Source organism: Eurypyga helias, unplaced genomic scaffold (assembly GCF_000690775.1).
Source record: "Eurypyga helias isolate BGI_N326 unplaced genomic scaffold, ASM69077v1 scaffold30537, whole genome shotgun sequence".
Taxonomy (NCBI): Eukaryota; Metazoa; Chordata; class Aves; order Eurypygiformes; family Eurypygidae; genus Eurypyga; species Eurypyga helias.
This window is the reverse complement of record NW_010264288.1, coordinates 1-23,592: the sequence shown is the minus strand read 5'-3', so window position 1 is coordinate 23,592 and position 23,592 is coordinate 1. Positions and strand designations below refer to the sequence as shown.

Here is a 23,592-nt window from a genome sequence, read left to right as displayed (position 1 = left end):
TCCCAAGACAAAACACTGGAAGTTTAAATTGCAATTTACTAGCCTTTTTATAAATTCAGTGCAGGACTATGAGCAAGTCACCCGTCTTTTAAAGCCCATATATGTAAAGTAGGAATGAGCCTGACCTATCTGCCTGAGGTACCTAAAAAGCTTTATTAAATGTAAATTGTCCAATACAAGGTGCTTTAGAAGTGCAAAGTATCAGTATGAACTGCAAGAAAGGTTCCTTTGAAGTAAACCTAGTGGGCAAGATCAATCATGTTTTGTGTACCAATTCAAAAAAGATCATAAAGGGAATAAAAGAGCACTCGGTGCAAAAATCCTAATCTAGAATAAGTATCAACAGGAATGTGAATGTGCTTGTTGTGCTCACTGTTTGCAAAAGAGAAGTGCCTTTTTTTACCCTAAGAAACCATTTCTGATCACCTGTATGTCTGGGTTTACCCTCCCTTCCCTTCTGAGCCGTAACTTACCAGTGGGAGTAGTGACCAGTTTAGTTGTCATGATAGTCCCATTACTGCTAACCACCATAACAGGTGAATTGCTACTGCTGGGCAAGGTCGCTGTAACTGGTTTGGGAAGGATTTTACTGGGCTGCACCTGCTGAGTGATTATTTTAACACCTAGGAAAGGAGAAAGGTCACTGTTAAAATACAGGCACGAAAAGTTACTTTCTGAAATGTTTTTTCAGACCAAGCTCTAGTGGGCAAGTAGCCTCACACGGCTTCTCTTCTGAGCCCATGAATTCTTGATCCTGAAAATTTTTTGTTTGGGTTGGGGGTTTTTTGCTTTTTTATTTTGCAAATAACAAGACAGTCATCATCTCTGCCTTCCATGTGCCTGTTTCAATTCTCGTCTACTCCCACTGAGGCATGAGATTCCATTCAATCATTGATTTGTTCTGATTTTTAACCTCTTCTGGTCCCCGATTCAAAAAACAGAACGTTTTCCAGGAACCAACAGGTCAGAACCAATATTGAATTGGTTCATAATACAATGAACCATCTGAAAGTGAAATAGTTCTTCAGCAATTTAGTCTGTAAATGCTAACCTGTCCCAATTAGCCTAGGTGAATTTTATCCCTCTGAATAAATTAAAAAAAAAAACGAACAACAACTTTCTGCACAAAGAGTATTAGTGGGTCTAACCATGACAGTAGCTAGGGAAGGTGGTTTTAATTAAACTGCTTTCTCCTCTCCTGACCTATTGGCCATTTTGAAGACAAAAAGGAATTGGGCTGAAACAAGCTCTGAGCAGAATCAGCAAGAACAAGGGATGAGGACACCTTAATACAGCCAGGATTCTGCTCCCTCTCTCTCTTGATTTCTGTAGTGGAATGGGACCTCTGCAGGATTCACTTCTCTGCTGCAAACCAGGAGATTCACGTCATCTGTTCAAAAGTACATCCAGGACACTCACATCTTACGTTCCATGATGAGATAAATGTATTGCATTGTGTTGGTCAAATGCCATGAAACACCCAGCCTGAATTAATCCCACATAAATGTAGGCACTTATGTTTGTACACAAATCTTTCTACATGAACAATTTTGTCCACTCGGGACATGAAATATCCTCCAGAGATGGTTTCTTCTTTCTACATTGACTATAAAAGCAGTGTGGAGTAAATGAGCTCTAAACAGAAATAATGAACTATCTGATGTTAGGAAAGAAACTGGGGCCTTGGAGTCATCCAGACACCAAACTGGATAAAAAGAAAAGTCTCGTGAAAATTGATTCACATCTTCCAGAAAGAACAGGTGTCAGATGGTATTTTTCATTCTACAGCCTATTTTAATTCTTTGATCTAAACAGTACAAATATGAAACAATAATTTTACTGACATCATAAGAATACTTTGCACTTTTACAGCATTTTTTCCTTTAGAATTTGATAACCTTGAAAGCATTACTTCTTACTAATCTGAGAGAGGTAAGAACTGTATTCTACAGCAGAGTAAAGCCAAGACAGAAAGATTACACGACTTGCCCAAAGTCAATGGAATGAGTCAACATTACCAAAAGAACCCAGTCCAACTTCCAGTCTCTGATCTAACTGTATTTGTTTTGACAAGTACCTCGAAAGTAAGTTTTGATTTCTGGACCCAAGAAAAGAACTACAACATGGATTAACTTCTTTTTCTAGTTGATACAGTTGAACAGCTCTTGGATCTCCAGAAAACTGGTGTCTTCCAGCTTACTTCTGAGGATACTTACGTACCTTTCAATCTCTAAAGGTAAAACATGTATTCCTAAAGCATGGTCTCTAATGCCTGAACCAAACAAGAGTGACAGAAATGAATTCTTCAGTTATTGTGAGCTGAAAACATTAAGACACCCTTCACTATCTACTCATATCCAGGTTTAATGCGAAATCCTGTACTCAAGCAATTATACCTTAATGACGGCTCCCCTTGCACATTTTTAGACAGAATTCCACCCTACTTTCTTGAGTTGTGGTGAGAACTCACCAAGTAGCTATATGACCCAAGATTAACTCCAACTACCTGATTCCTGTTTGATCTGAATCGTGGGCTTGATGCCAGGAGGCAACTGAGATTGCTGCGGCTGCTGTTGAGCTACTGAAGACTGCACCAGTTGTTGCTGCTGCTGCTGCTGTTGTTGCTGTTGTTGCTGCTGCTGCTGAGCCTGTTGTATTTGGTGCAGCTGCTGTTTGGGTGACTGCTGATGCTGTTTGGGGAATTGTGCTAAGATCTGAGTGGGACTGCCAACCAAACCTTTCGGGGAAGGTAGTCTGGTAGAGGCAACTTTAATTGCTGATGTAGACACACCTGTGAAAGAGTAAATAGTTGAAGACTGAACAGTGCAACACAACAGAAAAGCATTACAATAGCAAAAACGCTCTGTTCAGAGGCAAGGGAGGGTTTACGCAGATTTCCAACGTAGCAGCAGAACAGCAGCTAATGGAAAGAGCACAACCACGGTCTACTTCCTGCACCTGTTATAAATACAAATAATTCCCAAATACTTTTAAAGCCTTACCTTCTTGGCTTCAAGAAAGCAAGATATTTATAGTGAAAATGATGACTACAAAAAGTTAGGATATGAGGATGACATACCAAACCCATAAACATTAGAAAGGAGTATCTGTTAGTGAGCACAATGCCATTGTACAAGAATGAATCATAGAATTATTTTGATTGGAAAAGACCGTTAAGATCATTGAGTCCAACCATTAAGTCGTACAAGAATGAATCATAGAATTATTTTGATTGGAAAAGACCGTTAAGATCATTGAGTCCAACCGTTAAGTCAACACTGCCAAGTCTACCCTAAACCATGTCCCTGAGCACTACATCAACCCGTCTCTTAAATGAAGACATTTTGCCTAATATCCAATCTGAAGCTTCCCCTGGCACAACCTGAGGACGTTTCCTCTTGTCCCATCACTTGTCACTTGGGAGAAGAGACTGACCCCCTCTTCTCGGCACCCTCCTTTCAGGGAGTTCAGAGAGCGGTAAGATCTCCCCTGAGCCTCCTCTTCTCCAGGCTGAACCCCCTCCCAGCTCCCTCAGCTGCTCCACCCAGGACTTGTGCTCCAGCCCGTTCCCCAGCTCCGTTGGTCTTCTCTAAAGGGCAACAGAGCAATGGTATGCAATTCAGAAAACAGTGGAACACACATTTTTTGCGCTGGTAGGGTAGGTGATCTTGCAAGCAATAGTGACTAAAACAAGTTTGCAGTCAGATGGAATGAGACAGAGTTCCCAAATAAATCTTAATACTTATTTCTTTTATTCCCTTACATAGTTGTCACATCACATCCAGCAAAATCTGGCTTCATCTATAACTCTAAATGGCACCAAAAAAGAGAAATAAAGTCCATGTCTTACGAGGGCAGATTTTCTCCAGTTCCCACCTGTAGTAGAAAACAAAGCAAGTCTCCTCTCTTATTTCTCTACATTTACAGATGCAGAGATAATGATGAGAAAATACAATACATTACAATTTAACTTTCTTCACATTTGGAATGATAATCAGTTTGTCACAAAATGTTTCACCAGCATCTTCCACAATGACACTGATAGTCTTTGTAAACAAAAACTTGTTATTAAAAAGAGATATTCCATCTAAAATATTTTAGAATTATAGTCTCTTCCATGATCAAACCCAACTAAAAATCCACAGTTCAAACAATAGGAAATTCTGCTGTAAGCCCTTGTGCTCTGTAGATTAATATATTCAGGACCTAATTAACAGAAGCAATATGGAAGGCAAAATACCTCCTCAGCCTTGATTTGGTTGCCCAAAATTGTGGAATGGAACAAGAACAGAAAATATGTACCAGGAAAAATTGCCATGTGACACTTGTCACTGCCAGGCACGGTATTTTTCAAGTGCTGCTCACTGAGGCCCTTTCATTCATCCACAGCTTCCCTTCCAAATACCAGCTACTGGATGTGGAGTTGAATCAGTCAAGGCAGCATACGTAAGGGGAATTAGAAATCAGAAACCTAGGAATTTTAATCCAGGCTCACTCAGATCTTAATTTTTAAGGACTTGAAAATTGACATGCTAATAAAATACACAGCTAAAAAGGTGTAAACGATTCTCCACCTTTCAGAGCTGACAATGAGATGGGAAACCTCAAGAAATATTCTAAAGACTAGGCATGTCAAGCTAAGCTGTATTCATTTCTTATTTAACATCTGTTCAACATCTTTGTCGGTGACATGGATGACGGCATTGAGTGCACCCTCAGCAAGTTTGCTGACAACACCAAGCTGTGTGGTGTGGTGACATGCTGAAGGGAAGGGATGCCATCCAGAGGAACCTGGACAGGCTGGAGAGGTGGGACCATGCCAACCTCATGGAGTTCAACAAGGCCAAGTGCAAGGTCCTGCACCTGGGTCGGGGCAATCCCAAGCACAAGCACAGGCAGGGCAAAGAATGGATTGGGAACAGCCCTGAGGAAGACTTTCAAGTGCTGGTGGATGAATAACTGGACATGAGCCAGCTGTGTGCACTGGCAGCCCAGAAAGGCAACCGTATCCTGGGCTGGATCCAGAGAAGTGTGGCCAGCACTTTGAGGGAGGGGATTCTTCTCTTCTGCTCTGCTTTCATGGGACGCCACCTGCAATACTGCATCCAGCTGTGGAGCCCTCAACATCAGAAGGATATAGACTGGTTGGAGTGAGTCCAGAGGAGGCCACGAAGATGCTCAGAGGGCTGGAGCACCTCTGCTGTGATGAAAGGCTGCGAGAGTTGGGCTTGTTCAGCCTGGAGAAGAGAAGGCTCCGGGGAGACCTTATTGCAGCCTTCCAGTACCTGAAGGGGCTACAAGGAAGCTGGGGGGGACTTTTTACAAGGGCCTGTAGTGATAGGACAAGGGGTAACGGGTTTAAATTGAAAGTGGGGAGGTTTAGATTGGATATCAGGAAGAAATTCTTCCCGCAGAGGGTGGGGAGGCACTGGGACAGGTTGCCCAGAGAAGCTGTGGATGCCCCATCCCTGTAAGTGTTCAAGGCCAGGCTGGATGAGGCTTGGAGCAACCTGGTCTAGCAGAAGGTGTCCCTGCCCATGGCAGGGGGGGTGGAACTAGATGGTCTTTAAGGTCCCTTCCATCCTCAACCATTCTATGATTCTATGTGATGTTAATTTCACATGTTTCTGTAAATCAGGCTTTAAGAGAAGCAATCATCTTCAAATATTGGAAACATCCATTTTCCATGCATCAGATAAGAGTTCTTAGAGCCAGTCATTTAGTGGCTACAGTGTTTTAATGCTGCAAAATCTTTTAAAAAAATATTTTGTAGCATTAAATGTCTTACCACATTCTCTGTAAAATGCACATCTGCATATTAATCATTGAAGAGGGAAAGTGTTCATTAAGAAGTTTTGTGGGGTATTTTGGATTAGTTTCATCAGCAGAATTCTTTCACATCTGTGCTTTACTCATATGTAAACATAAAGTGCATCTCCCCTCTGCTATTCTCAAAACAAAGTCCAATTCATCAGTGAAAGTGCTTTTATAAATATGTTATTGCCATACCTTGTGCTACTGTTGACATAACCACCGATGGCGTTGATGACACTACAGCAGTCACAGCGATAGTATTTGCAGTACAGGAGGGAGTGGAACAGCTGCTGCTGCTGCTGCTACTGACCAAAGAGGACTGCGAAGCAGTTATAACCACTGGCTGCTTTTGAGTCGTTGATGCAATGACTGACGTTGGGACAAGTTTCGTAACCGCTGCATAGTTGTGGGACTTGGAAAGGATGTTGGGTACAAAAGTTGAGCTTGGAGAGGTGGTTACTATTATCACCTGAAAGAAGAAAAAGAACAAGAAGAAATTCATTTGTTCTTTGCATTTATTTAAAAGCATAAAATTTCAGAACTGTATCTGTCTACATGTATTTAGTTTTAGGGATAAATGTTTATTAAGAGTGTCATATTCACATTTGCTGGCAACAAAAAAATTTCAGTTAGTCTGAAGAAGTGGTGATCAGCATTTCCTTAAATTAGAAGGGTTTGGGGTTTTTTTTGAGGAAAATAATTAGTATCTAATTACGGTAGAATTATCTCATGCCTGAAGGCAAACAGACCAGAACACTGCTTGGCTTCATTAAACTGGGCCAGGAAGCCTGAAGCCCATTTTAAATGCAACTGAAGGGATTTCAAATAAGTTTTAAACACCATTCTCTCTCAAAACCTTGCACATTCATCAAAAAAGGGCAATAAGACAATAGATGATTTTTTTTTTCCTCTTTAACAATTAACAAGCAGTTGCTGAGTCAGTAATGGGAAATATTTTGATCCACAAAGGTGTAAACAATCAATATTTCACCAGTGAAAATCCTGGTTTAGGTTTAAAACAATTTCTGCTTTAATTAGCGCTCTCAGTAACATGAAATTCTCTCATCTGCCTGAAAAACATTTGTCTAAGGACAATAAACATCACCCCTAGTGTGAGTTACAATTACAACACCATACATGTGTTTTGAGACAGAAAAACACAGAATTCATTATAACACTGAAAAGGTCTGTTCTTATGCAACTGACCTAGAAAACTAAGCATTTCTTAAAGTATTTAACATAGAGACCATTTATCTAAATAGATGCCTTTTACTCTGCTTATATGTACCTCCTTGCACTCACACAATTAGAACAGAAACACATAACATTGCAATACAACGTGTTTTCAGATTATCATGCAAGAAGATTGAGAAATTGTTTTAATAATGAAATTGCCCCCACAAAAAATTCATTTATTAAAACCTTGAAAATTAAAACTTATTAATGATTTAACAAAAGCAGCTAGAAAAAAGGGTACAGAAGGAGTAAAGAAAACTTGGGTCAGCTCAATTCAAGTCTTATACTGCCACCAAGGACAACTGAAACCTTGACTGATAAAGAAATAACATGATAATGGCACTAGAAACAGACTTAAGTGACAAATCAAGCAGTAAGAGATGAAGAGTTTATAATTTATTTAAAAAAACCAAAAGTAGATAGCCACATGGATGGAATAAAAGCAGCAAATTTCACCACCATGGCTGCCCCTGCCTCTCCTTTCCCCCCAGTCCATAGTTTTACAGACCCCTTTACTGTCTTGATCTGAGGAAAACCAAAGCCTTACTACCTCCATGAGCCACACAGCAGGCTGACCACCACGGACCAATGCCTGAAGGACAAGGTTTCCTCATCTGCTACTCTACCACTCTGTTGCATTCTCCAGGGAGAACGCATCCTCTGTGTTGCTCTTATTTTTGTCTAACCTTGACTTAATCAAAACACCCTTCTGAAGCTGCTCTTAGGCCATGACCATGCAGACGAGCAGAACACGACACAGCCTGATCGTGGTACAAGGCTTGCAGGTAGAAAGATCTTAAACTGTGCCTCTGGAGTTTTATCCTGTTTCCTAAAGTCAGTTAACACTAGAAATGCTTATCAAGTTTTTGAATTTTAGGGCCAACTCCATTCCAAAGATAACTAATTTAGGAATACCGTCAAAGAACAATTTGCAGTTAAGAAAGGCAGATTATCCACATTAAGTTCCTATGTAATCCGTCATACGACAGGGCAAGTTCAGCATCTCAGCTAAGTAAGAACAGATATGCAGGACGAATCTGGGCAAAAATCACAACTCCTGAACACTGCTGTCCTTCATAAAGACAGAGATAAAGCCACCAGTCCAAGATTATCACTTAGTAACACTTCATTTAATCATGCAAGGAAAAAACAAGCTTGTAAACCATTGCAGTTCAACAACGACCACTGTCTTGTGACTATGCAGGTTTGGGTCTCTCTATTCTATTTCTTCTTTCCAAATTAACAGGTCAGAACAAAGTCTAGTGATCGTCATGTTTGAAAGATAACCAGAAAACAGAATTTTCAGGGAAAAATGTAAAAGCATTAAAGCTCAAATCACAACACTTATATTTCTGAGATAATATTTTCCCATGTATGCTGAAATGATCACAGTCACCTCATTATGGGAACCAAAATGGCATCACATCTTTTTTACAGCAGGAGTGCCTGATCAAAAAAAGCAATTTTTTTTAATTGTTGTGGATTTTAATTGAATTAAAAATAATTCCTAACATCCACTGACATAGTCCTGTCAGCTCTATTTTGAAAGACAACAAAAGCTAGTCCCCGAAGAAATAAAGGCGTTAAGTGCCAGAAGCTTCACTAGCTAGATTCCTTCTGTGTCCTAGACAGAGGACTTTATAATAAGAGAATCCAAAAATTAGTGCTGTGACATTATTAGTTGTTACGACAAAGCTTCCTCCAGCCTACTAAAATGTCAAAACAATTCAGAAAGTTGGCATGCAGAAACAAAGAATTTCATTCATATCCAACAACTTCCCCCATATCCAACTGAACTTGTTTAAAATAGTACATTTCCACTTTGAGTCTAACACATCTGACATTTAATTTAAAACTACTAAAGGGGACTTCTCCCACCGAGATGATCCAGTTATGTATTTTGGCATATGTAAATCCAACAAAAGAGGGCACTCTGTCTGACAAGTTCAGACACAAACACTATGGAGACGTAATTTTTGCATCACTGCGGATTAGTACCAGCATCAAATAGCACTATGCAAAGCAAACCCTAAAATTTCCACATCAGAACAAGCAGAGGCACAACTGCAGAAAAGACCCTATCAACAGGCCATTCTCTTCCTCCTGGAGATTTTAATACCCTCCAGCTTTAACTACAGTGATACATAACACTCATAATTAATGCAACACTACAGATGTTTAAGGCAAAGAAATTCTCCCTGCACGGGAGATGAACCTAACAAGAGCAGCAGGATGGGTAGGTTAAGACCCAACCTAACTGTGGATTTGCTGCACTGAACACAGGACATTTTATTTGATGGTTTGTGCTCATTTACGAATTTCTATACATGTAATCAGAGATTAAATTTGATTAAGTGACTCAAATGAAAGCATCAAAGAGCTCTGAAGTGGGAAAAGGCCGGCAAGCAAGTTCTTTATTGCACATTACTTCAGTTAATCTTCCTTGGTTTTAAAGTCTCCCAAAAATGGGGACATGGGAACTCTGCTAATCCAAATAGAGACATAAAACAATTAAGACGACTAATAGAACGAATACCACGTGAAGGTTTGAGCTCAACAGTCAAACTCTCACAGTTGGAAAAAAGCACTTGTTAGCAGCCAGCCTACCATCACTCTGCCAGTATCAAGGCCAAATTATTTCCACAGACCACACACCCCCACCCCCAAGTTTGCCTTAATTAATAACCGTACCAAGAACGAATTTGGTCTGAGCCATTAATCTTCCTTTAAAAAAGTAGACACATCTGAAATGTTTCCTAAAGCATGGGAAAATATGCCACAGATCAGGCACATAAAACTCTTGAGTCCAATACAAAACTTCAACGTGGAAAACCTTTTCCACACGCTGCATTCTGGTGAAAGTTGGGCACTCTCAGCTGAAATAACGCAACTGATTTTGACCACTATAACACTGTTAACATAGAATGAGAAATGGCACGCTAATAGTGCAAGGAAAATAAAGCCCCCCAGTCTTTCATCAGCTCGAAGAATAAGTTTTATAGACCCAAAGAAACCCCTAGTCTCTAGACAAAAGGCTTGGCAAGGGAAACCCTCTCCTGGAATTCTACTACTGCAAAGAATAATTATAAATAAGGAAAATAGAAATAAGAAAGATTACCTTTGACCAATAGTTGTTACCATCTGAAGGCTGTTCAGTGGCCTATGTGATCCAGTTCTCAGTGGACTAGTGTCCATATCACAAAACCCAACACCACAAATGGTACTAACTGGCAACCTTGTTGGCAGTCTCACCAGAGAGGCCAAGAATTGAATGAGCATGGAGACTGAATCCCCTCTCATCCCTAGAAGTGGTCCCTTCAGGTCAGGGTTGAGGCACATTGGTGGGGCAGTCTGGGGGAAGCTTGCACTCCCGCTGCCTGTGCTGTACCTGTTCTGTGGATAAAAAGAGGGCTTCAGTCTCCACGGCTGTCAATCCAGGTCCTTTCACACACAGGTGAACTAAATTCATACAAGAGTTTGGTTTTCTCTTTGCTCGTTTTAAAGAGGGATTACCTTATCCCAAGCGCAATCCTTAAAAAAGGAACCAGCTAGACAGTTCATAGAAAGGAAGAGTCAAACATCACATCTTATTCATTGATAAAACCAGAATAAAGTAACATTTGGCAGCTTCCCCCACATACCTTCTGTGTTGTCGTGTTTGTTGTCTGTGTTGAGGGCTTAGTGAAGGTTATTTTCACAGGCGACATGTGTGGTGGTAAGGAGTTGGCAATGCTCTGCATTATATTACTCATCTTGGGGCTGCCACTTACAGGCACTGTGATAGTTTTAGTGACAGGAGTCACTGCTTTCGGGACTTCTTTCAGGAGAACAGGGGAAGAACTAGACGAATTTGTTCGCCGTCTTTTGCGAGGCTTTTCATCATCATCTGAGCAGCTGACACCTGGAAAAGAAGTACTTTTTCTAAATTATATTTTCCCCATTTGCAGCTCTCAGTGCTTTCTAACACATTTTAAACTTGCTCAGTCTCATACCCACTTCCAAGTAAGAGAAAAACAGAGGACAAATTCTCTCTTAGGGTCACAACTAACCTGTATCACACCACAGATGGTCTTAGTCCTGGATACAGAGCACACTTACAGTGCCATACAGCAAAGAAACAGACACCAAACTCAAGCTATTCACGTTACTGGGTTACTTATTCAGTTTTAAGAGATTAAAACATTAAAGCCAGTAGATTTCATTCCGTCTCCAGAAGTTTGGCTGAGGAGACTACACACACAAGGGGTCCGGGATAACATCATGTTTGAGTTTAAAATTCACACCACGCTACTGTTGTTGGCTTTGTTTACAGCAACTGGATTACTAAGTTTATCCTCCTGTAGTCTGCTCTGATTTCAACCTTTGTACCTACTTTCATGCCATGCTTATTGTCTCAATACCTTTCTCCCTTCCACCTCGACACAGATTCTTGAGATCCTTTTTTTTTTTTTTGGGAGGGGGGGGTGTTTGGTGTTGGTTTTTGGGGTTTTTTGGGGGTTGTTGGTGGGGTTTTTTTTATAACTATGAAGGTCAAACCCCACTTTTATCAGCTTCTGCCTTGTTTGGTGTGTTTTGTGCAACACATATAAACAAGCACCTAACACATGATCATAGAAATGGAGAGAGAGCTGGGGCTATTCAGCTGGAGAAGAGGAGGCTATGGGGGGATCTTATCAATGCTTATCAGTATCTGAAGGGTGGGTGTCAGGAAGATGGGGCCAGGCTCTTCTCAGTGGTGTCCAGTGACAGGACGAGGGGCAGTGGACATAAACTGGGAAGCAGAAGGTTCAGCCTGACCATGCGGAAATCCTTCTTCCCTGTGAGGGTGACAGAGCCCTGAACAGGCTGCCCAGGGAGATGGTGGAGTTTCCTTCCCTGGAGATTTTCCAAAGCTGCCTGGACTTGTTCCTGTGTGATCTACTCTAGGGGATCCTGCTCTGGCAGGGGGGTTGGACTAGATGATCTCTAGAGGTCCCTTCCAACCCCTACCACTATCTGAATCTGTGAAACAACAGAAGTCCAGCCTCAAAGGATTTCACTCTTCCTCACAATCGTCTACTGCACATACATTAAAAAAAGTCTGCTGCAATATTCAGCTGAGCAATGAGTTACTCTGCAGTGTGATCAATGGATCTTAAATCCATATGAAACTCTAAGTAGGCATAAGGTTACTAAATTGGTACACACTACCAAAAAAAACGGAGTCTAATTACTTTGAAATCTTTTACAGCTATTAGGTAGTGTTTATGTTTACCAAATTAGACAGTGTTAAACAACTATAACACAAACACACAGGGACTACATAATCCCCTTATACAGAACAAGGGTGAAGATGTTGCTCTGTATGCCTGAGGCTAACAGACAAAAATGCTGTCACAGTAAAAAGCAGTCTCGCTGGTAACCCAAGCAAACTTGGTTGGCAGCCAGTGTCTAATTAGGGTCAAGATCTAATTACGGTCAATCTCTAATTAAAATAACTAAATATTCTGGCATTCAAAAAGTGAAGACGCAGAAATTAACACAGAGAAGAAAGCAGCCAGTAGCACAGCAAGTGATTTCTGAAAAATGGGATTCTCTCCTAGTATGTGGAGTACCAGCTCATTTGCAGGTACGCTTCAGAAGGCTGACAGCTGTATCCACAAAGATGGGAAACCGAACTGAAGAAGCAAAGGCTCTATTTTAAATTAGCTTTCCACTCAAAAAAATACAGTTTTAGCTGGCTGTAGCCGTACAGATGAAGTGTGGATCTACAAATCCAGATTTGAAAGCTCTAACCAACAATTTACTTTATGGCCCTGAAGAAGCCTAGTGGTGATCTCCATCTGTGAAGAAGAGATTTGGTGACATGACTGTAAGGTCTATTATGAACAGGCTTTTAAGTATCACTGCGAATGTGCTATGCAAACTCATAACTGTGAGGTCACTAATCACATTGAAAACGTGCAGGAATTATAATCTCAGAATCCACCTGAATCAAAAATCCACATGCAGGTAAGATGTTAGGGCACATCTGTTATTTTGGTGGTTCACCAAGAAATACTGCGGACAAAGCTATTTGTTTGTGGTCACCATCCACAAAACCAAAACCCAACACACAAGTAAGAAAGTAAGATTAAACTAGAATATGACTTTTTGTGAAGTACAGCTCATTTCACCTCCTGTTTTCTCTGTGAGAGTTCTGTAAGAATGTTATTCCTGTAATTTCATGTCAGACATTGTATTTGCACAAAGTTTTCCACAAGCATTTAGCTAAAAGGTAATACAGCTTGACTGTAACTCACACTTGACAAGCAAAGGAAGCAGAGGCAGGGAGAGGTTAATGGCTCAATCAAACTGTGACTTGGATGAGGTCACACAACAGACCAGTGGCGAAGTCACGACTGTAACTCAGGCCTCCTAAACCTGCTCTTAAGCAGGTTTGTTAAAACTAATATGAGTGATATCACACGTCCTGAAAACATGATTCCTTAAAAAAGAACAAAATGAAACACACAAAGTGGGGGAAAAATGAAATCTAGGGATGGACAAAATAAAAATGAGAACCTTTCATCCCTCTATTGTGTGCCTAGACTGGTTTTGTACTCATTACCACATAATTCAATAGATGTCCAAATTAAATTTTTAAGGGGTTAAGAACATTTTCCTCTGAATATTTAAACTAAAGCTGAGTGATCAGTGCTTTAAATCAGAAAAATGTAAAAACTTAACATAAGGGATTCTGTGGGTTGACACTGCCGTTAGAGATGGTGGTTTGCAGGTAACATTATATTTATGTGCAATGTGACATTTCTGACTGGCTAGAAGTTTGTAAAAACATGCACATATAGCATACAGATTGAAATAATTTTGAAAACGCTTAAAAGTATCCACAGCAAGCATAAAAATAGCACTTATCAACATCACTATTAACCTTTATTTGTCACCTGCATTTTGACAGACACCAAATAAGGAGAGAAGGAAATGCTTTTAATTATTAGCTAAATAAAACCATCTTTGATGAGCTGGGTATATGTATAAGGACGTATTCTGCTTTTAGAACTAGCTAATTATTAGCCAAAGAAAGAAGGTGGGGGCACAACATGAGAAGACAGACTGTTCTAGACATTACGCCCTGGATTTCCAAATTTAAATACATGAAGATAGGCGTCTGGTGGGATTTTGTACGGAGTTTTCACAGCTGCCCAGGAATGCTGGACAGGCTTGGAGAGTTGGGGGTGTTCAGTATGGAGAAGAGGAGGCTCCGGGGAGACCTTATAGCCCCTTCCAGTACCTCAAAGGGCAGGCAAGACAGCTGGTGGGGGGTACTTTTTACAAGGGCCTGTAGTGACAGGACAAGGGGTAATGGGTTTGAATTGAAAGCAGGGAGATTGAGATTGGGTATCAGGGAGAAACTCTTCCCCAAGAGGGTGGTAAATGACTGAAAAATGTTGCCCAGAGAAGTTGTGGATGCCCCATCCCTGGAAGTGTCCAAGGCCAGGCTGGAGGAGGCTTGGAGCAACCTGGTCTATGGAAGGTGCCCCTGCCCATGGCAGGGGGGTTGGAACTGGATGGTCTTTAAGGTCCCTTCCAACCCAAACCATTCCATGATTCTATGAATGCAAGCCTCACTAAGATTTGCTTCCAAATAAATCAAAAAATGGCCCAACACAGTTAACGTAAGCATATAAATGCTTGCAAAACTACTGCATTCTGAAGGAAGTCTAGGTCAACTGTGAAAGTGGAAAGGAGGGACTTGTCTAACTGAAATAAGTGACTACTATGCACTCTTTAAGCAGAAGGAAGAGGAAAGCCTTCCGCAGAAGCAATCAGCAGAGCCACCTTAAAGACAAGTTCTGAACAAGGTGGATTAGAAATCAACTGATATACAGCAATTCCTGTATTTTATTTTCAAAATATTTTTCACTCTTGTCCTTGCCATTACTGCTCCCTGCAGCGTTTTACAGTGAGTGGATTTATCCTGAACACAATTTCTGTGAAATAGGGAAGCAATAAATCCATTCTTTAGACTAAACGAAGGCATAAAGGCATTAAATGACTTGCCCAAGGTCAGAGTGCTTAACTCAGTCTATGCTTCAGCCACAAAGACTGTCCTTTTCTTTCCCTTTTGTTAATCAGTTGCTAGTAGCACTTACTTTTGACGTACACAGTACTTCCACTTGGCAAGACGACTACATTGGAGGCTGGACTGGCAGGTCTGGGGGACTTCACTGTTGCTACACTGCCACTTGGAACAGGGGTAGATGTTGGGGTTGAAGTGGTACTTGTGTAGGAATAGCAAACCACCACTGAAGAGGAGAAAAGACACCTTCCGTATAACTTAAGTGCAGCATCCCATTACTCTATCACTATTTTAACAACTGAAATGGAAGTCAAAGGCTTATTGGGTCATTATCCACATCTTTGCCTCTGCAATCCTGTCACTGCTGAATACTCCCCAGTTTGACCTAACCAGGGCCATAGAATTAACAGCCCTCAAAAGACAACACAGAAATCTAACCTCCCCTCCTCCCATCCCCAGAAATCTGTGCTGCCGCTCTAGATTTTATTTGTATTAATCTGATGGTTCACTTTACAATTTATTATTTTTTATTTTAGCATTAATTCAATATTTTGATCTTCTAGACTGGTAACTGATAGAAAAATCACTAGTGCCTCTCCTCAAAAGCACATCAGTTGAAGAAACTAAAACATTCCTTCAGTAATGAACAACTGATTTTTGCTAGTCAGCTGTTGTTTATAAGTAGTAGTACAATGATCCAGTATTTCTCACAAAACTAGAATAAACCAGCCTATTACAAGAAGTATTCCACATTCCCTAGTTACATGAAGCATAATCTGAGCCTATTCAGCCGAGTTAGATGGAATGTGTACTAGCATTATTTAAAAGGCACAGGGAAAGCAGAAAGCCATCTTTTAACTTGTTAACTTGGTATGTTTAATCTGAAACTTAAACAAAAAACAACAACAAAATTTTCTGGACTTTCACCGAAACCTACTTGTGTTCTTAAAACAGTGTTCTGATGCATCTTTCATCACTTACAGAACTTTACAAAAATCTTAAGTCATCAGTCCAATTTTTTATAGTTTACAGAGCTTAACAAGTTCACCAGTGAATTTCCCCCTCATCTCCTGGCAATTTTTTAATTATTTTTTTTAAATTTCAGGTACTAGTGTGTTGACTAGCACAAAACTGTCAGATTTATGCTGCAGATGCTGCAAAGGCATCTTTAAAGGTTTTTTTTTAATATTCCTATGAGTACTGTGCAAGAATGATTCAGATTTTTATTTAAATCTAACTCTTACAATCTCAGATAACAATGCAAAGTGTGACATTATTTTTATATTCCCGCAGCTTGCAACAGAATTCCGGCTTTCTCTCACCTTCTTTGTTCCCAGTTTCTGCAGGAACTGGAAGAGATGCGTTGTGCTGAACAGCTGCATTGGCAACAGCATTGGCGGTAACAGTAAAAGCTGTTTGTGGAACAAGCCGTGGCATCAGTGGCACCAGTCGACGACCTTCTATAGACCATTCCGAAGAGCTGTTTGGTCCAGACATACTAAACAGAAATGCACGTTCTGTAAGTCTTCTGACAAGCTTCCAAAATACTCAGTACCCTTTATTTAAGTGCCTTTTTCCAACAGCAAAAGTCTAAAAGGCAGTTTTTAAAGACATACTACAGCAACTTTCTTCATGAATGCTCTTACATTTTTCCCACTTGATGTAGAAATCCTCCCACGGAAAACGTAAAAGTCACTGCTTCTTTCACTGCTTTGCTTTACAGAGCCCTTAAAGGGCCAAAGGTCTGTGGATGTCCCCTTCAAAACCCCCATATCATATTAGCTACTATCCAGGTAGAGTCAGTACACTCTTCTGCTGGATGCAAACATACCTAGACATCCAGATTTCCCAAGACTATCAGAAATTTATTGTTACAGGGAAAAAACCCTGTCTTGCAATGCAAATCTTATTTTACCTGGACAGAAAGTTTTCTCACACGTATTAAAGTAGTCCCAAACAAGGTAACAGAACATGAAGTTATTTAACTACACCCTGTACATCTTCCTCAACAGAACCCAGCCTGCTGCTCTCATGTTCTCTTAACCTTAGTACTTATACACAAACAAGAATGTTTCCCAAAAAATGCTGCTCTTCTCTAGATGGGGAAGTGTTTCTGTTATGACTGGTTTACATGAGCCATTTGTCAAATCAGCAAAACCAAAATGGCAAATTATTTTTCAATGCTGTTATGTTCTTATAGCAAATCAGCCCATTTAATGTATTAATATATTCTGAAAAACAACTTCTCACGTGAACGACTGCAGGCAAATCGCAGCAAAAGCTACCACAAATTAGTTCATAAAAAGCAGAGGATCTGCTCTGTTGTTAAACCCTGATACGCTTCAGCGTTCTTCATACATATTCATATAGTATAAGCAGAGCTACATCAGCTGAGGTAAAAATACATTTTTTAAATCAAAACTAAGACTACAAATGTTGCATATAGCAAAGCTAGCAAAATTGGCTTTCCTAATGAGTTAGAGAATTACTTAAGTCAAATGCTGTATTACCAACCATCACTTACAAAGAGTTACCACAGGAAAAATAAAGAGATGCAGCACTTCACATTTGCACCTTGTCTGGGGTATAATATCTCTCCCATCTGAAGTTCAACACCTCAGGACAAACTTTATGCTTGTTCTGCAAAATGCTAAAAACAGAACTACTACTTAAAAAGGAAACTTGATTCAAGAAAAGAATCCTGATTTGACAATTAAATGCCTTTTTTTTTTCCCCTTCTTTCTTCAACGAAGTGTAAGGAACTTGGTGGGTTTTGTTTGGTAAACAATCTATTTCCAACTCTTCACTTGAACGTTAGAACACTAAAATATTAGGTGTCCTTCTGCAGCACCAAAGCTGATTTTGGGTGAGTCTCCGAACAGACAATTGCTGACTCCCAGTGGCCTGCTATTTGTATGATTTCCCTTTTTTGATTCCTATAAAACCTAAGTTACAGGAGTCAAGCTTACAAATCGATGGTTGTAACACAGAAAAGGAAAGAAAAATGCAGACACTTACAATCCAGCTCTAATAGCAGGACTGTTAAGTAACTATCAAAGATACATAAGCACTTGCCCGCCTGAACCTTCCAAAATCATGTCGAGCTTGCGAAAGCAAACGCAAGGAGGAAACAGCCCAGTTGATGCCAGCACAGCAGCTGCACCAAGCGGAGAATAGTGGACACTGACGTCATCAGTTAGCTTGCTGCAGTTTTTTTACTGACCATTTTTTTTCCCCTCTCTGTGCTGATTCACAGGTTTTTCACTAATCTCTGCCACCTCCTTCCCTCCCTTTGTCTTTCTACGTAGTTAAGTGTCTCTTAATACAACCTTTCCAAACTGATTTAAATAAAGGTAAAACAAAAAATAACAAAGCAAACATGTTCATCCTCTACTCTCTGTTTCTTCGGGTCTATCTTACAGACAGCTCTCCATGATAGAAGATTGTATCTTCTCTTGTACAGTGAATGGGATGCCTTCAGATGCAATGCTATTAAATAACAGTTTCCAGTTCCCTGATGTAAATCTGACACAGCAACTCCTTCACTCATACTCCGTTTTAACTACTGTTCTTTAAAACGCCATCAATCTTCCAAGTTCCATCATTCAGTTAAGGCATAATGGATTTTCCAAGGGGTACCTTTGGAAATCACGTCGAAAATGAACCGTAACTTACTTGTGTGCAATAGTCGTTAGTCGTTCATCATTAACTGCTCTCCGAACTTCAGCACGATGTCGCTCTGTTGAAATACTATTAAAAAAAAAAAAATAGCAATCTATTTTAGTCAGACACATGAACATTTATCTAAAACTTCTAGCTAAAATGAAACATGAATAATCCACTCAAGAGATGAAAGGGAACAGGCATTTACATTTAAGAGATTGTCACTTAACTTTTCCTATCACAGCGAGAAAAAATTAATGTATTATTGTTCAAAACTATTAGTGACGAATAAAAAGAACATTGCTGTTCACAGGGTACCCCTGCAAAACAGCTAGAATCCAACCTTCTAACGAGAGCAATGAATTTAAAGCACATGGTAGAAAAACCTGCACAGAACATGCAGTGTTCTTCCTCGCTGTAACTTGGGTCCAAAGACCTTTAAGTCCTACCTTGACGAAACTCTAATGATTCTGACACTCAGTATCTCTGAAAACACCAACAAAACAGTAAAGCTCCAACCACAGAAGTACAGAAACTCAAAGCAGAATAGGAATCGAATCTCCACAAGATGGAGAATGAGTTCTCTCAAGTAAGAGCTGTATTCTGATACTAGTGATTGAAAAAGCAGACAATAACTTAAAAGAAAACAGTTCATCATCTTATTTGAAAAAGGTCAGGGTTACCTAAGCACTTTAGAGAGTTCTCCAAGAAGATCCTTCTTCTCTTTCGTAAGGTCTCCCTGTGCACGTAAGGCACTGATGACACCTGCATATGCCTCCAGTTCTGAAAAATTAAGAGCAAATAGTATTTCTATTTAATGCTTGCAGCAAAGAGAAAAAAATTAATTATTTTTCAATATTACTGACAGTATTCAATTAATTTTCAAACTTATTAAGAAGAACATGTCTTTCAATTATTTAGTGCTTTTCAAAGGAGATTGATGATTTGGAACTCTCAGTCAATTACTGTGCAGCATACAGCTTTTCTATGAAACACATGTATCATCACAGAGAATTATCCAGTTTATAAACCCAAACGAGTATTTCAAGCTCTCTCTGAGCTGACAGTTCAACCAGAAAGCTTGAAGGAGGAGTCCCCGAATCTGGAGAATAGCTCAGAATTCTCTAGAAACAGAGGAAAACCTTTAAAACATACCATTATTAAAAGTTCCATGGAAAAGCTTGGCTTGAGATACAAATATACTACCAAAAGAGCAACTGATTTTTCCCTATGTCTTTCCTTAATTAGGATGGAGAACATCAGCTCCAGCTTGTTAAATACAACCATCATAATCTTTTATGCCCGTTTACTTGATACATGCAACTGCTTGCATCTGAAAAGAATGCAACACACAATTAAACCTGCTCAACATAACAAGAAACAAGGCAGCTATTCTTAAATGTAGAGCCATCCGGAGGGTTAGCTCGCAAAAATATACAGCTCCAATTTAACGTACAGTTATAGTTCCAGGTGACCTATGTGAATGTCATGCCACCGGTGTTTTAAAAAAAATTGTAATAGTTAAAGGCTCCCGAAACTTGTGTTTTCACCCTGCTTAGCAGGGCAAAATTCAGACCTAATGGAGTCTGCTGATTTTCCAGAGAATGGCTTGTTGATCCCAGCTTAGCACAGTTTAAGGAAACGTTACTGAAACTCCTGCTTTAAACTAGAAATACAAATTCTTTCGGTATTTACAGGATGCCTTTCATCTGCCTCCCCATTTCAGCATCCCACCAAACCAACACCACAACAGACCCCAGTCATCCAAAAGCAAAAGGGGCAGGCCAAAACCTAACACCTCTGAAGTTTGGTGCAAAAGAAAGACCATTCTGAAAAGCTTTCAGAGAAGGATTCCAAAGAACTAATTTACAAATCAAATCGAGGAACTGTGCTGAAAAGAAGTCCTGCTCTCCTGTCCCGATTAAGCAGACAAAACACAAAGCAGAGTCACTTTGGTTAACTATGCAGCCTGCACAGGGATGCTGAGTGACCTACAGAAGCATTTACAGCTTCAGTTATAAAACACTTGCTAATTAATGCAATGGTTATTACTAATATCAACATTTATTTAGACAACCATGTTACAATATTTAAGATACTAATTATTTTCCTCTGTTAACAGCATAAAGTAATTCTCAGACACAACCATATAATTACTTAGCAAGGATAAGGTTGGGTTGGGTTTTTTTTTTGTCTGCATTTTTAATAGAGATCCTCTGCACTGGGGCTTCAAAAATTCACATTCCTGCCTTTTGGAAGCTAGTAAAGATTACAGAACAGCTATAACCAGCTTCCTCACCCTTATGTCTACGAGGCAATCGCTTACTGGTGCACTGTTACGATAAAACACACCGCACGGCCGAAACAGGTTGCACAAATAAATACCATTAGGTAAGGTGCTAAATCATCCCCTTATTCAGTTATAAACCACGAATGCCACAGAACACCACCAGACACTGCACACCTCAGGATGCATTCCACCCCATGGCAGAGTAGCACCCCACTGCTGCTGAACGGTCAATCAGCTGTTGGGCTGCGAGCTGGAAAAGCAGGACTCTCCAAAGCAGATGAATACTGCTGGATGTGACTGTCAGCTATTCGCTCCGGCTGCCCGTGCTCCTTTCTCCCTCCAGCCCTGTGGTGTGTCTAATTTAAACTGAGAGCTTCCCTACCTTAGGAGAGAGAGGCTGCTAGGGGCTCTGATCTCTGTTATGCTGGCAGGGCCCTCTTGTGGGGACACAGCTCTTGCCAGGAAAAAAAAAAGAAGTCTATTTTTTATTTTTAATTTTTTATTTATTTTTTTTCCTGTCAGCCTAGGTTATGTCATTGAAGGAGGTGTAGCTGCAGTTCAGTTTGGCTCAGCCACACCAGCAGGGTTCTGCCAGCACACCACCGTCAGCCAGGGTGGAAGTTTGGGGTTGATTATTTTTTTTTTTCCATGCTCCTAGCCAGCAGAGCTACGTTAACAAAATTTAGTAGCACAGATCCGGTCCAAGATTTAAGGCATCCTGCACTCTCTCCTAGTTTTCTTGAGTCTTAATGGGTGTACAGCTTAGTTGCAATGTCATGTGCAACATCTGCGTCACTGTCTGTTTCAACGGAATGTAAATCCCAGATTCCCAAGAAATGAAATAAAAGGGGCAAAGTGAGGGAAAATAAATTCTCAACTCTCCGATAACACAGCGGATGGCTTCACCGTGTAGAACCTTGGCACAGTTAAGAAGTACAGCACTTCATCTTTCAACAATGAAGTAAAAAGAGAACGAGAAAAGCTATTACTCGACCATCACAGGAAGTTAGAGGGAGTTTCAACTTTGTCCCTGACATCATCTCCTAGATTATGCTCCTCAGAAGAAAGTCTGAAAAGAAATCTAAGGGGTTCTTCCCTACTAATACTACACATCACTTGAGGATTTTTTTGGCCAGTTAACTAATTAAAAAGAAATTCAGCTTTAAGAACTCAAAAATGACTACCCAAGATCAGATCAACAGTCTAGCAAAGCATTCTCTCTCCTGTGGTAGGCAGAAGTGGATGCAAGGAAAAGAGCAAATATTTTTATTACCTTCCAAAATACAAAAGCATGTCTCCTTGTACACATGTATTTACAAGGGCAGAGCACACATACAAAAAAAAAATCTCAAGAAATACATCTATCGGGCAGGGGTCTCACGTATTGAAATACATTTCTAACAATGCAAAAAGCTTCTGTCGTTAGGGCAGCTCAAAGAGAACACTTCCGCAATAATCTGTGCAAATGCAAATCACAAATCATCAAATTTTTTCCTCCGTTTTCAAGTCTTTACAACAGTATCTTTACTACTTGAACTCAGTCCCGCCAGTCAACTAAACCAGGGTTCTATGGATTTTTTGGTACATAAAGGTGTCTGACACAGAACCGAAAGACAAAGACCCTCCTCTCAGAGTATTCCCCCTGCACATTAACAGTCATAAAAAGAACAGCAGTGCAACACTGCAACATCAAGGCAGCGATGGTCCAGGACATCCATGAGAGATTCTACCAAACCAAAACAATTCTGCTCTATTCATTTTGCTCAGGCAGAGAGCATCTGCCAAACATCATTTTAAGCCAAGGCTGTCAAACAAATGACACATGCAAAATGCAGGAAATGACTTGTAAGTTGCCTGTAGACATATTAAAGTATTTTGTGGAAGCAGCAGGCAGGCAAATCTTAAAAGTGCAAACATACAGACCCACAAATTGTATCTTACTGTACCCAGTTTGCGAAGGATCCTCTTGCATTCATCTCTGCTGAGATCCAGAAGAGTCGGCCACACCACAGGCATCTTTCCCTTGTGTTTGTGCTCCCACAGAGCTCAGCCTCGCTGAAAAAAGAGTATCAATACAGTAAGTTCAAGGCCACCGTTTCCCGATTTCCCAAGACGATTAATGTTACCTCTCCTCAGCTTGCTCACAACTCCACCGACACATCTGCTCCCACCCCTCCTCCAACCTTTGTAATGGCATGCTTTGCCATGCAGGAATTCGGCCGTTTCACAAGGGCACGGACTTCCTACACTCTCTCGCTCAGATCCATCATCCAAGCCTTTTTACCGAGTTGCCGATCTTTCTCAAGCCTTTTTTCACGCTGAAACGCTCCCCGAATTGATGTTCAAGTCTCCTCCCTCTCTTTATGCACAGAGCACCTATTATAAGAACACTTCCAGCGAACCGCACGCCCCCCTTCCCCCCAGCGAATGCATTTAGCACTAGCCCATTATATGACAGAACGGTAAAAACACCGTGAAAATTTGCTTTCCACGTACCAACACCAGCTCCCTCCCCCCTCAAAAAAAAAAA

The 23,592-nt window shown here is 40.4% G+C and overlaps 1 protein-coding gene across 2 annotated transcripts in view; it reads right to left on the bottom strand.

Annotated features, from left to right (window-relative positions):
- The window catches only part of LOC104513105 (chromosome unknown open reading frame, human C11orf30), a 39,633-nt gene extending 16,555 nt beyond the window's left edge, over window positions 1-23,078 (bottom strand). The window contains exons 1-11 of one of the 2 annotated variants that reach the window (XM_010156342.1): window positions 23,009-23,078; window positions 19,456-19,555; window positions 18,785-18,859; window positions 18,480-18,497; window positions 16,432-16,634; window positions 15,183-15,335; window positions 10,692-10,951; window positions 6,010-6,283; window positions 2,649-2,791; window positions 2,507-2,612; window positions 474-623 (exon numbers count right to left, since the gene is read on the bottom strand). In XM_010156342.1, the coding sequence (XP_010154644.1) occupies window positions 474-623; window positions 2,507-2,612; window positions 2,649-2,791; window positions 6,010-6,283; window positions 10,692-10,951; window positions 15,183-15,335; window positions 16,432-16,634; window positions 18,480-18,497; window positions 18,785-18,859; window positions 19,456-19,555; window positions 23,009-23,078 (1,552 nt within the window). The remainder of the gene's footprint in view (window positions 1-473; window positions 624-2,506; window positions 2,613-2,648; window positions 2,792-6,009; window positions 6,284-10,691; window positions 10,952-15,182; window positions 15,336-16,431; window positions 16,635-18,479; window positions 18,498-18,784; window positions 18,860-19,455; window positions 19,556-23,008) is intronic. The other variant, XM_010156343.1, reaches the window with a different exon arrangement.
- Window positions 23,079-23,592: the final 514 nt, after the last annotated feature.